General features: G+C 48.7%; 1 protein-coding gene across 1 annotated transcript in view; it reads right to left on the bottom strand.

Moving 5' to 3' along the window:
* Positions 1 to 1,031: 1,031 nt before the first annotated feature.
* Positions 1,032 to 14,258, bottom strand: part of LOC144110968 (phospholipid-transporting ATPase ABCA3-like) — a 47,675-nt gene continuing 34,448 nt past the window's right edge. The window contains exons 18-25 of the mRNA XM_077644039.1: positions 12,817 to 13,074; positions 11,944 to 12,137; positions 8,093 to 8,320; positions 6,162 to 6,356; positions 5,018 to 5,139; positions 4,124 to 4,297; positions 2,109 to 2,331; positions 1,032 to 1,220 (exon numbers count right to left, since the gene is read on the bottom strand). Of these exons, the coding sequence (XP_077500165.1) occupies positions 1,032 to 1,220; positions 2,109 to 2,331; positions 4,124 to 4,297; positions 5,018 to 5,139; positions 6,162 to 6,356; positions 8,093 to 8,320; positions 11,944 to 12,137; positions 12,817 to 13,074 (1,583 nt within the window). The remainder of the gene's footprint in view (positions 1,221 to 2,108; positions 2,332 to 4,123; positions 4,298 to 5,017; positions 5,140 to 6,161; positions 6,357 to 8,092; positions 8,321 to 11,943; positions 12,138 to 12,816; positions 13,075 to 14,258) is intronic.

The following is a 14,258-nucleotide window of genomic DNA, read 5'->3' as shown; positions in this document are numbered from 1 at the left end:
ATGAATGTCTGGCAGGAGGGGGACAGAAGGTCAGATGCCATTGCATGGCGCAGGTTCAGGCGTCCGGAAGGCGATATGGTTGGCACGGTTGCGTTTCGCCTTGTAATACGACTCATCAGGACTCGAGGCACAGGCAGGGAGCGTCGAAAAGCTCGCTTGGCCGACTGCTAAAATAAAGCGAGATATGTAGCAGTTGATTTGATTCTTGTTCACCCAATCTGTAATGAATTTTTCGCGTTAAATTCAGACCGCGATCGCAAGTCTTATTGGGGCCTACGAATAGCGGCTGCAGCAGTACATATAGCACGGAACAAGCAGCAGATTACCGGGGTTTACAACAAATCTATACTACATGATACATTTAAATTGGTTGCAATCGTCCGTTCACGCCGTCACGAAGATCAAGTCCGCTCTCCACAATATTGGTCAACAAGCCGCCACTGCGATGCACGCTGCAGTCAAGAAGCCGAGTGCACTATAGTGTCCAAGGAGCTCGGCTTATATAGGTACACCGCACACAAGCATGAGGTTAACGCAAGGCTGCAGAGACGCACTGCGGCAAGACACGTCTCGGCACCACACACAATACGAATAGTCACATCGCAAGTCATTCATTATATCGCGATGATATGACCGGTGCCTTATACTAAGACTCAAGCGCCGACATGACCGGCATTAGGCTATGCCATAACGGTACTTTGTTTAGTAGTCAAAATTCATGGTTTCAAACAGAAGCTTGGAAACAAGCTGGTCGTTCATAGTGGCGAGCCCACTGAATTGCTCACTGAATTATACGAGCTCACTGAATTGTCCGTTGCCTACAAAGTTCAAGCGATTAAAAAGAAAAAAAACATCGTTTGTAATACAACTCGGCATTATACAAAACACAGCGCGTTATAAACTACATGCAATATATACAGTACTATTTACAATTACACACAGGAATCTATACGGCTGTGTGGTTATACACCGCAATATGAGCTATGCCTGCCGCAGTCAAGGGGCGTGGCATAACTCTCCTAGGTCGGCGATCAAGAGGTGGAAGCCAGCGCCTTGGTGAAGTTGATCTGCTTGCGGGCGTAGCTGACGAAGATCTGCTCCAGGGTGGTATCGCTGGCGTAGAACTCCTTGAAGCGATACTTCTTCTGGATGATCACCATCTTGGAGAACATCTCGCCCCACGTGGTGTAGGTCGTGGCGATCCGGTACTCCAGCACGCCCTGCGTACGTGGGGGCGTTTACTCCAATAAAACACCCCATATCTGTCGCTATAGAGGGTGTTTTACCTAAGACTGTACACAGTTTTTAAAAATGTACTTTTTCAGTTAGAAGAGCGCTTTTTTCAGCGCAGCGTTGTCAGCGTTGTATTACATCATAATACAGATAAGACGGGCTAACCAGCAGGCTGGTTAACTAATATTGAATAATCAACTTTTTTAACTATTAGTGTTAGTCTCCTTAATTATTCGGAGGCGTGCAGCCAACCGTAATTAATATCTATCCGAAAACGCGGCTACCCTCGGCGTTGTGGCCAAAAAAGTTTTGGCTATTCTAACGAGTTGCGTGCACTGGAGAGGTTGCTTTGCCCGCAAGCTTCTCGAAAGCGCGTGTATTTTGGCGCTTTCGGTGTGACAACAGGCAAGGAGCACAGAAGACAGGAAGCTCTCCGTCCAGTTCGCCGTATTTGGGGTGGATCACCAACTGGCGTACACCCGTCATCAGTGTCAGCCTTGCTGCCGTCCACAGCAGAACAAAGGCCTGTCTCACTTCCCTCTAATTAACCCTGTCATCTGTCAGTTGCGTCCAGCTTATCCCCGATAACATGCTAGTCTGATGCGCCCACCTAGACCTCTGACACGCCCTGTTGCGCTTGCTCTCTCATGGCATCTATTAAGTACCCATCGATGATATTGCATTCTCATCACATACCCTGCGCATGCTCACGTCTTGATTTCGGCTAGGAAAACCCATTGTGCTGTCTTAATATTTCTTAACGTTACACTTATCATTATCCTCAAGAGGCAGGAAAAGAGCATGCATAGGGAATATCGCAGAGGGTGCCATAGTTGGAAAATCTTATTTCTAGCGGCAACGAAAGGGGGGCGTGCCTGGAAGGAGTGGTCCAGCTGGCAGCCGTGGAACTCGTGCTTCATGTCGTGCGTCAGGTCCTCCTGGTACTCGGAGTCGTCGAAGGTCTCCTGGCGCAGCTTGATGGTGATGGTGTAGCCACGGCCAAACTTGCTCTTCAGCTCGTCTACCGTGCCGATGCACTCCAGCTGGCCCGACAGGAGGATCGCGATGCGGTCGCACAGTACCTCGCACTGTTGCATGCTGCATCATCGTCACCATCATCGTCATCAACCTGATTACGCTTACTGCAGGGCAAAGGCCTCTCCCATATCTCTCCAAACAACCCTGCCCTGTGCCAGCCGCGGCCGCTCAACTATCCTCCCACCTAACTATCTGCCGCCCCTGCTACGCTTTCCTTCCCTTGGAGTCCACTCCGTTACCCTTAATGACCAGCGGTTATCTTGCCTTCGCATTACATGCCTTGTCCAAGCCCATTTTTTCCTCTTGATTTCGACCAGAATGTCATTGACACGCGTTTGTTCCCTCACCCACTCCGCGCTCTTCCTGTATCTTAACGTTAAACCTAGCATGCTGCTAGCGACAACTTTACTTTCACCTTACACCCGGCGCTAGTTTGTGTGCACCGGTCGTTTGGCTATGAAATACCTGGAGACCAGGGTTCTGGCCAGATTTACTGCGTATCATTCGTGAGCAAATACACTTTTTTTTGCGGCGGCTAAAGAAAAAAAAAATTATTGAGCAGCTCAAGCCTGATTAAAGGCGAACTAGCGAAGGTGCGGTTTGCGATGTGGCTTTAGCGTTATTCCACACTGGGTACATGGGCCGCCAGAGGCGGCCATAGTATTGGATGGAGTGGCCCTGGTACTGTGAATCTGTTAATTTTGTATAGTATTGAGATATAAGTAGCCTGTGGAGCTAGACTTCATGTAGTTGGCTCACCTAGGGAGATGAGCTGCTTTATCGGCCGCGGAACCAGCCCCCCCCCCCCCCCCCCCCCCCGCACACTCATCACACCCTGCTGCCGACAACGGTTAACGATAAGTCCTCCGTGCGTATTGCAGCATCGTTCATCGTGTTACATTCTTGTTATTTTGCTTTTCCTTTACGCACCCACTAAGTCCACCCTCACGTTACAATTGTGTTTATTTTTTTTCCCCGTTTCGCTCCCACAAAGTCGAACCTCGCGTTACAGTCGTAGTTGCGTTACATTCGGGTAAATGCGGTGTTCAAGAGGGGTCCATCTGTATCTCCAGGAGTTTCCTATTTTTGCATTCCATAAACGAAATTTCTGCAACACGGACAAGAACATTCCACTTTCTCCAACATTGTTCCATGTTGGAGCATATGAGCTGTGGCTTCGATCGCTACCACGTGGTTTCCCCATAATGCCATTCTGTCTTCTGCGTGGACGGCGGGAGGAACGCGTCATCGGCGGCTTAGGGTGACGTGGGCTGCTTACGCTGTAACTGTCGCTATCGCGTGAAATGCTAACGCACTGATCAAGCTATGCTTTGCATGGAACAGCGCATGCGCACTCAACAACTAAGCCACATATGGAGCGTTACGCATGTTAAGCTCAGCTGCTTATCAGCCGTATATTATGAAGCCCTTACAACACCCCTAAATGCCAAAAGGCTGCTTTTGCCTGCATGGTTATTTTGCAAAGACGGCACATTCGTCGACACGCTAACCTGGCATGACTGAGCGACGGTCAAAAACAACAGGTGGCGCCATGCAGCTACAAGTATATGAACCGATAACGAGATTGACGTTGGCACACAACTGCAGGCGAGCCTTCGCGCCTTGTTGCAGACAGTTCCTACGATCCATCCTTAAACCATCCATTCCTTTATCGCCCCAATTCACGAAGTTTAGCTTCTGTTTCCAGTTTTACAAATGCGTGTTTATCTCTCTTTGTGTTCTCGCCGGGGCTTGGCAGCACCGGCAGCTTTCGGTGGTCGATCCATCGTTGCAGGTAAGCATGTCCGTGACGGCAGCCAAATAAGCAGCGCAGACAAGCGCACGTACCGACCTGTTGGATGTGAGCAAGATGGCGCAGTCGGTCATTGCGCGGATGACGCCCAGGCTGCGGAGGATCTGAGCCCTTGCGGCGACGTCGACGCCTGTGCTCGGCTCGTCCAGGAGGATGACGCTGGGCAGGCCCGCGATGGCCAGCGCTATGCACAGCTTGCGCTTGTCGCCCGGACTGCAGCGTCGGAAAGGCGCTAGTATCACACTTATGATAGCGAAACTATGATAGCGAAATATGGTGGCCCTAATAAAGGCTGAGTGGCGCCACCTGGTACATACGAGACATTGAACATTGTCAATAGGCGGCTTGCGAGTGACGCCCGGAGCGTCATGATGGTGCGTCATGCGTAGCTTCCAGCTTTCACGAGGTAAGGGGCAATAAGCAGATTAGACGAACAAATAGCCTATCGTCGTGTTATTGAGACCACCGACATCTTGGCTAGCCTGACCTGAGTGGAATCAATCTCTTATAACAATGCTAATGAAATTGTGAAACTATGCGTGCGTTATATATGGTTCAAAATCCAGGAAGCTTACTGGCCCAGAGTTTGGAGGCTATTCGACTGTCGCGCCACTTCACTTAAAAGGAACGGCCATGAGCTTTAAGGCAGCTCCGCTGATAAGTTTAGAAGGTTGGCCACATAGTTATTTATTTATACCCATCGATATTCAAATTTTTCCAGCAATAAATGCATTGTTTGCTGCCGCACAAGCAGCACATCTAGAAGGAGTAAAAAAATCGATTTCAGTGTCCCTTACAACGCGGCCCCACCTAGCGCCAAAGTGAAATAATTGAAGATCAGAGACGGGCCCTTTATACAGGAGCGAAGCTAGTCAAAAGCTTTGCTGATGATGCTCATTATGATTATGATTACGGCCACGAGGGGGCTCTCACGTGTAGCTCCTGGTCATGTCATTGGCGACGCTGGAGAGGTCCATGATCCGCAGCAAGTTCTTCACCATCGCTTTCGTGTCATCCAGGCGGAACCCGCGCAGGACGCAGAAAAGCTCGATGATCTGCGAAATTTGCCTTCCCGCTCTAGTCAGAGCATACAAATTGCGGGGGCATCCAAAATATCTAGTTTTAAATGGCACACGCCTGGAAAATCGGAGCTTGCTCGAAGAGTCTGTTTTCAACAGTACTCGCTCCTCATTTTTGCCGTGGCAATTGAATATCCCTGACTGCTATTCCGATTAAACCACCGGCCCAGTAGATCATACTGCGATCCATCCTTTCGGAACATGGTTAAATATGTTTCTACACAAAAAAACGTCGTCATATGCCAGTCGTTAAATGTTATTAATGAGCAAGAGCATCCGGAGCCTTTCACGCTTTTTACGCCAAATCCCTCGCGTTTCTGAACCTCTTTGCTGCCACCCGTCGCAGGTAAAGAAGTATACAGTGGTGCTGTCACTGCGTATAAAAAATATAGTGCATGACAGCCGTCTTGCCTGGACAAGTATCACGCTCCCCATTCTAACACCATTCCCACTTCACGCCCTCCTCCCCCTCATCGGGCCTTCTTCCTCGGAGTGAAGGCCACATTTAACACCCGCAATTGATGCACGCTTTGCCCAGACGAAGACATGTCCTCTTGTAGAAACGTTAGCAAGCTCCCTGAGGATTCCCCCTCCCTTGTTCGCTTTGTGTTTGCAAGGAACCCATCAACCGGCCCACCTACATGCAAACATGATTTCCTGTAGTCAGTGCCCACTGCCAAGGGAAAAAAAAGGAATCACAAGGGACCTCAAGGCTACGGTGTGACTTGTATGCATTGTATTTTTCAATACTTTTTTTTAGGAACGTGCCCCAAAATCAGTTATGCCAATGCAGTGTCGCCACCTGTGAGGCGCAAGATGAAACATTGCGGTCGATCGTTTTTGTAACTGTGCTGTCCACCGGACGCCCCGCATCTCGATTTACAGCGACCATGGTAGCGACCGACGGGTCAGAACTACATATGTACGCAGTCCTATGCAGCCAGATGGCGCGAACTACATGCGACGCGCATCCACGGCGGTGTTCGAGTCGCATTCACCTCTCGGCCAGTCAGGTGGTCGGGCAGGCCGAGGGTGTCCGGGCAGTAGCCGAGCTTCGAGGCGTACTCCTTGGGCGTGAGAGTCAGAGTGTGGGAGCCCAGGAAGACGTCGCCCGACGAGCTCTCCGACAGACCAGTGAGCAGCTGCATGAGCTCCGTCTTGCCCGCCCCGGTGACACCGATTATCCCCAGGCACTGAAAGAGGAAGAACGTCCGAGAAAAGCACGTTAAACTATTTGTCCGCTCTTTTCTGACGACAGAAGCTGTCTTTTTCACCTAATTTAGATACCAATTTGACAGAACTGCACTGGGCAAGGATGATCGAATTTCTCTATACCACTGACATGTGCCTCTCATTATCTTCAATGACAAAGAAAAAATGTCACACCGGCTCCCAGCAATGCTTACAGGTCTGAAAGAACTCTTCTAGGGATCGTTTACCCCACAGATAAAACTGTAAATTAACTTTCGAGGTAGGGGGAAACTATTTAGTGAGTGAGGTAGCAGGAGAAGAAACTAATGCGTTTGCTTCCACCTGTACATACTGAATATTCGCCTAGGTTTATATGCAGGAAAGCTCAACACTCGAAGATGCATTTATGTATATGTCAAAAAACACATTAATAAGCGCTGCACAGTTCTAAGGAATAACGCCTTACCACATGTTACACTGGACTGAAAATTCACTGGATATAGGAAAGCTGCCCTGCTCCTTGGTGGGCCTCTGAGAATAATGCAGAAAAGTGATCGGAGCTACCTGCAGGAACTTGGGGCTGAGGAAATGGTTTGTGAATAATTTTTGATCAATTATGGATACTGCCGATCCTGAGTCAACCAGGAACTTCACTGCAGCGCGAGACCTACTGGGAGTTGAACGTGAACGTATAACTTCCACTTTTGCTCATGCTGCACGTAGACTCGATTTATAGCCGTTTCATCGCCGGACGTTGGGACTGCTGCTCATGAAGTTCTCGCACCGATATTATTCCTTAATTGCAGATCCGCTGGTTGTGTCCAATGCGCGCACAGTAGAAACACCTGTTCTCTTTGGCTGGCCGGGTCTGAGGTGAAGCGGTGTGCCGACTGGATCCACACAGGTAAACATTTCTTTGTAGAATGTTGTTGTGCTTCTTGCTTTTGCTGATTGAAGGGGATCTCGTAGTGGGCATGGAAGTGAAGATTGGGTGATAATATTTAAGTAAGACGATATGATCTCAGGGATGGCTGTTTGGTGCCAGTTCTTATGTTGAACATAGAGAGGTCCTTAGAGATTGACAGACTTGCGGTGGCTGTGTTGCAGCTGCCCTGTGTACGGGTTGGACCATTGCTTTGAAGTCTTGGGCATCTGTTGCTCTTTGCTCATGCTGCGTTTCTATAAGGCCAGCCATGGTATATGCCAGTGTACCTCCGTTCAAGTAAAAGCCTCTCTCGGACCCGCCGGGATTCTACAACAGTTATAAACTGGTCCCTCAGCATCTCCATTCAGATGATAAAACATCCCAAATATTTCCTAAATTGCGAAGTACCGTTCCTGGGGATCTTCATAACACTCCTGGCGCAGTGGTGCATCGATTGAGCGATGCGCCACTGCCCTGCGGTGGCAGGTGCTGCCAGCGGTGGGAATTGTGCGATCCAGGTTGCTCTTCGTGTGCACCCTCTCGGGACCTATTATTAATTTACCCGCCACCTGCCAGTGTAGTCAGTTTGCTCACAATCCAGTGGGCAGGTTTGATGACTCCACAGGACACGTGACCTGATGGCCCGTCTATGTTAATTGCTTCTCCGGGGATTTTTCGCTCCGAACGCCGACGCCGGATTTTCTAGCCATAGTCGCTCATGCGGCATTAAAATTCATAATCATCATCATTATCATCATCGTCATCAAATCTGGGGAAACACCATGCTCGATCGTGCATACTAACAGGACATACCTGGCCGCGCTTGAGGGCGAAGCTGATGTTGCTCACTCCCCGGCTGAGGCCGAAGGACTTTGTGAGCTTTCGCACCACGAGCGCGTACTCGGGCGGCATGGGACCCGGGCCGAGCCTGTCGACCAGCCGCGCCTCGTGTGCCACGTCCGAGTCGAGCGGGGACGTCGTGAGCCGCGGCCCTTCCTGGGACTCGGGCGGTGAGCCGCTCTCCTCGCTCCGACGGTGAACCTATACGGCAATTGGCGCACGGGGGCAACAAACACGTCATCATAGGCAGCGATTCATCAGCTCCTCCCCGCTGCGCCTCCGCAGTCAGTGCCGTCGCCGCGTCTCCTCCCGGTCAGCTCGAAAATAAGTTGCGAATTGTTGTAGACGATACACTAAATCAGAGGCTAATACGCACTCTAAACACGAATACGACTATATGAGAGTAAAAAGGGGCTAAGCTGTGAACCCTTACAAAAATGGTCTATAGACAGTCTATAGACTTCTCACAGACTCTATTGACTTCCTACACATATTCCTTTTCGTATATTCATAGTCTATAGACAAAAGTCTGCTAAAAGTGCATGACCATAAATCCATAGATTGTCTATATACTGTCTATAGAATTTGTATTGCCTGTAGACTGTTTTCTAGGGTTTGTCTGTAGAGAGTCCATAGACATTATAGAGATAACTCTATGAACAATCTATAGAATGTCTAAAAAAATTAGTAAGAGAATACACTAGAGGACAGCTTACTCCCTTTTTTACTGCTTTCTGTTTAGAGTGTATACTACGCCTGGGTTACGCTGAAGTGCACAGAGTACTCCCTTATGCGGTAATGCGTGCTTTTTTTCCGCTTTTCGGTGTGCTTAGACGAGAGCTCTCATAGAAGCCAGCGTATTCTGTTGATGCTATTTTCTGCCTCAGCTGATATTCACCTTCCTTGAAGCCTACTTCGATAACGGATAGCCCACATAGCCTCGTAACTACGTGCACGGCCAGGCGCAGACAGTACACAGCTATAAAGACGTGCTTAGCAGAGCCGGACAGCCGTACGGAAATAAAGCAACACGTTCCCATTGCTACTGTCGTCAGCTAGCCTAGCTGCATTTTGCCGTATGGCTGCTGTACGATGATGCCAGAAGTCTCTACTGTTATCCAGCGGACGGGCAACAATATTCGGGACGCGGGGAGGACTGTCACCGCAAAGTGAAAGTGAAGCCGCATAATGATTTCCCGTGTGCATTGAAGAAAATATAATTTCTTGTTAATATCATAACCTCCGCCCGTTTTAGGAAATCGCAAATTAAGCCGCTGACATTAAACGATTATACACACTTAATTTTCGCTTGTGTGTTTTCATTTTTTAAATGGTGCGTTAGACGTTCGCATACATGGATCACCCGATGGTATTTGACTACAACCGATTTAATTCAGAATTGAATTTCTGCTTTATGCTGCTTGGGTTTCGTATCCAGCTGAACGATGGCTGTGACATGTGCTTGGTATCTAGGTCACGTGAGACATGAAAAGACGGCAGTATAACTGTTGAAACTTCGTTTGTCATTCCAGCTCTTGAAACAGGCTGGCTAAGTGTTGTGATCTAAAACTACATATCAGCGACTATATTTTAGTTTTCGTGCGAAGGCACTACTTAATACGGTCCCAACGGAGAATCCTATGTGAATCTTTGGAGTAACTCGGGTCGTCATCATCATCATCATCATCATCATCATCATCATCAGCCTGACTACACCCACTGTAGGGCAAAGGCATCTCCCATGCCTCTCCAATTAACCTTGTCCTTTGCCAGCTGCGCCCACCCTATGCCTACAAACTTCCTAATCTCATCCGCCCACCAATCCTTCTGCCGCCCCCTGCTATGCTTGCCTTCTTTCGGAATCCACTCCGTTACCCTTAAGGACCAGCGGTTATCTTGCCTTCGCATTGCATGCCCTGCCCAAGCCCATTTCTTCCTCTTGATTTCGACTAGGATGTCATTTACACGCGTTTGCTCCCTCACCCACTCTGCCCGCTTCCGGTCTCTTAACGTTGCACCTATCTTTTTTATTTCAATGGCTCGCTGCGTTGTCCTTAACATAAGCTGAACCCTTTTCGTTAGCCTCCACGTTTCTGCACCGTAGGTGAGTACCGGTAAGATACAGCTGTTGTACTCTTTTCTCTTGAGGGAAATTGTTAAATTGCCATTCATGATCTGATAGAACCTGCCATATGCTCTCCACCCCATTCTTATCCTTCTAATTATTTTCCTCTCATGATCCCGATCAGCGGTTACTACCTGCCCTAAGTAGACGTATTCCTTTACCAGCACCTGGTTGCCAATTGTGAACTGCTGTTTCCTTGTTAGACTATTGAACTTTACTTTGGTTTTCTGCATGTTAATTTTTAAACCGACCGTTCTGCTCTGCCTGCTTAACTCATTAATTATGCCTTGCAATTCATCTCCTGAGTGACTCAGCAAGGCAATGTCATCAGGGAATCGTAGATTATTTAGGTATTCTTCATTAACTCTTATCCCCAACTGTTCCCAATTCAGGCCTCGGAATACCTCCTGTAAACAAGCCGTGAATAGCATTGGCGAGATCGTGTCCCCTTGCCTGACGCCTTTTCTTATTGGAATTTTATTGCTGACTTTATGGAGGACTATGGTAGCTGTATAGTCCCTATATATATCTTACAGTATTTTTACGTAAGGATCATCTACACCCTGATTCCGCAATGACTGTATGACTGCTGAGGTTTCCACTGAGTCGAATGCTTTCTCATAATCAATGAAGGCTATATATAGGGGTTGGTTATATTCCCCACATTTCTCTATCATCTGATCTATAGTCTGAATATGATCTATTGTGGAATATCTTTTACAAAAGCCTGCCTGATCATTTGTTTGATTGAAGTCTAAGGTTGCCCTTACTCTATTAGCGATTACCATAGTAAATACCTTGTAGGCAACGGACAGTAAGCTGATCGCATTTTCAAAATTCTAGAAATAACTGATGCGGCTATTACTATAGGCCGGCTACAAAGATCTAACTGCAACTATGTGCCTACTGCCAATAGTTAGGCTAAGCATCAGAAATTAGCTAAGCAATTTACCGGCTAACATAATTCACCTCTTTGTTTATGCGCGCGCAAATTGGTGTTAATACGTATATGCCGCACAACACATTCTCATTCATACCCGACAATTCTGGACAGAAGCCTTTTTGAATGGGAAAGGGTTTCTGAACTCAATTTTTTCATAAGGCATAAGATTTCACTATAACAATCAACATATATGCAGATATCCCGTCGGTAGGCTTGCATTTTTTTTTGCTATTAACGTTTTTGCTACCCTCGAAAGCGTTCCCCATTGTTTTTTTTTATTGTTGTCTTAACTGCTCGATTCGAGCGATGGAAAAACTTTAAAGGTTTTGCTACGCATCGGGAGAATGTACGATTACCTTTAATATTTGCACAAGAGTACCTTGCAGTGCTGCAATATTTAAATTTTCTTTTTCCAAGAATGTTGGACATGTTACAGCTCAAAAAAATTGGCGGTGGTTTAGCTCTGGTTAAACCCACAGTGACGCGATAGCTACAGCTGGCTGAGTGGAACTTGGTCACGTGACCAACCACGTGATCAGCCACGGCGCCGCGCCGCCGGCAGCTGCTCCGCACCACGTGATCAAGCACGTGACAGCGTGGCGGCGCCGCCACGCTGAATGCTCGGAATGCTACCGGAATGTAGCTATCGCTACAAAAGCATGCATTTAAAACTTAGTGGCGGGGGCCTCGCTGCGAGCGTTGTGCAATGTAGGCACAGGATTAACGTGTTTAGTGTGCAGGACGGGGGACGCGTACCGATCCGAGCAGTTTCCGGCGCAGGCGTCCGTACGCGGTGGCGTCCATGACGGCCGAGACGGCGAGCAGCACGACGGCTTCGGCCAGCATCACGTACACCTCGGCCATGACGGCGCTCGAAGGCTCGTACGGCTGCACCATTGTCTGGCGGCCCTCGCTGGGAATGCCGGCGCTGCCGTTGCGCGAAGGCAGCGCTGCGCAAGGATTTAATTTCAATTATTTATTGTAATTTATTTCCTCGACCCACAGGGATGCCACCCAGCATGTTTCGTAATGGGCTAACACGATTTTTTCCCGCTGCCCAGCAATAATAATAATAATATTAATAATAATAATAATAATAATAATAATAATAATAATATTAATAATAATAATAATAATTGGTTTGGGGGAAACGAAATGGCGCAGTATCTGTCTCATATATCGGCGGACACCTGAACCGCGCAGTAAGGGAAGGGATAAAGGAGGGAGTGAAAGAAGAAATGAAGAAATAGGTGCCGTAGTGGAAGGCTCCGGAATAATTTCGACCACCTGGGGATCTTTAACGTGCACTGACATCGCACAGCACACGGTCGCCTTAGCGTTTTGCCTCCATAAAAACGTAGCCGCCGCGGTCGGGTTCGAACCCGGGAACTCCGGATCAGTAGTCGAGGGCCCTAACTGCTGAGCCACCGCGGCGGGTCAACTCTGCTGCCCAGCCAGCTGCTTCAACATTTCCATGGGCGCGCCAGCCGGCACCTATCATAATCAAGAGCAAGTGTTTTAGACAGTAGTACGATATAAGACCGCAGAGCGTTAGCGCAGCTATAAGCCTCCGCTCTGTTTAAGGGCAGCATGCGATTGTAGCGCCCCGCGGCGGTCGAGCGCGCATACCGTTGCAGCAGTACTTGAGCGAGATCGTGTGCCCCAGGTCGACGTTGCGGCAAGCGTTGCTGAGGAACTCTCCGCCGGCGAGGCAGACGTCGTTCTCAAGTCGCAGCCGCCGCAGCTGCGACATGCCGCGCGTGAACGTGAAGGTGGGCACGCTGCGCAGCAGCATGTCCAGCACCTGCGGAAGGAGCGACAGCAGGCGCGCCTCGGCCACCGTCGCCGTGTAGTGCAGGATGGCCGGTTCCAGGGCGCCCATCAGGCCTGCAGTATAGCGAGGGGCAGTGTCGCAGCGAAACCGAAACCAAGCATCCCCGAGTCGGGAACAATGCCAAACCAAGCAAGCTTCCAATGCGGATAACCCAGGCCACTTGAGAGAATTTAGCAATGCATCATGCATCATCATCATCATCAGCCTTACTACACCCACTGCAGGGCAAAGGCCTCTCCCATGTCTCTCCAATTAACCCTATCTTTTACCAGCTGCATCCGCCCTTTGCCTGCAAACTTCTTATTCTCATCCGCCCACCTAACCTTCTGCCGCCCCCTGCTACGCTTACTTTCTCTTGGAATCCACTCTGTTACTCTTAAGGACCAGCGGTTATCTTGCCTTCGCATTACATGCCCTGCCCAAGCCCATTTCTTTCTCTTGATTTCGACTAGGATGTCATTAACCCGTGTTTGTTCCCTCACCCACTCTGCCCGCTTCCGATCTCTTAACGTTACACCTATCATTTTTCTTTCCATGGCTCGCTGCGTTGTCCTTAACTTAAGCTGAACTCTTTTCGTTAGCCTCCACGTTTCTGCCCCGTAGGTGAGTACCGGTAAGATTATGCTGTTGTACACTTTCCTCTTGAGTGAAATTGGTAAACTGCCACTCATGATCTGCAAGAATTTGCCATATGCGCTCCACCCCATTCTTATCCTTCTAGTTATCTCCCTCTCATGATCTGGATCAGCTGTCACTACCTGCCCTAAGTAGACGTATTCCGTCACAATTTCTAGGCTCTCGCTGCCAATTGTCAACTGTTCCCTTGCTAGGCTGTTGAACATTACCTTGGTTTTCTGCATCATGCATCATGCAACATCATACGACCGGATTCTTCCAGCCAAATACCGTGTCCGTTCCGCTTCCTTTCCCTCCGGAGTGCGGGGGGGGGGGGGCGCTAAATTTTCTTACGCAACGGTACTAGATTGGTCTTGCGGTCCTTCGTTATTGCGGTGGTCGACCTTCGTACTGAAAACGCACCACGGGGTCGTCGCGTGGGACTGACTTCGTTCCCTTGAATTTTTCATGGCTTGAGCTCAACAATTTCACAAGTCACAAAAAATCAGAAATATAAAGCACAAGATAATTATTCGCCAAAGCATAACGAAAGCAACAGCCGGTAGTCCTCATAATCCGCATTAACCACAAATGTGTAATTGCCGTATACTTTTTTCGCATT

The sequence above is a fragment of the Amblyomma americanum genome, chromosome 11 (genome assembly GCF_052857255.1).
Source record: "Amblyomma americanum isolate KBUSLIRL-KWMA chromosome 11, ASM5285725v1, whole genome shotgun sequence".
Classification (NCBI taxonomy): Eukaryota; Metazoa; Arthropoda; class Arachnida; order Ixodida; family Ixodidae; genus Amblyomma; species Amblyomma americanum.
This window is presented reverse-complemented; position numbering and strand designations above follow the sequence as displayed.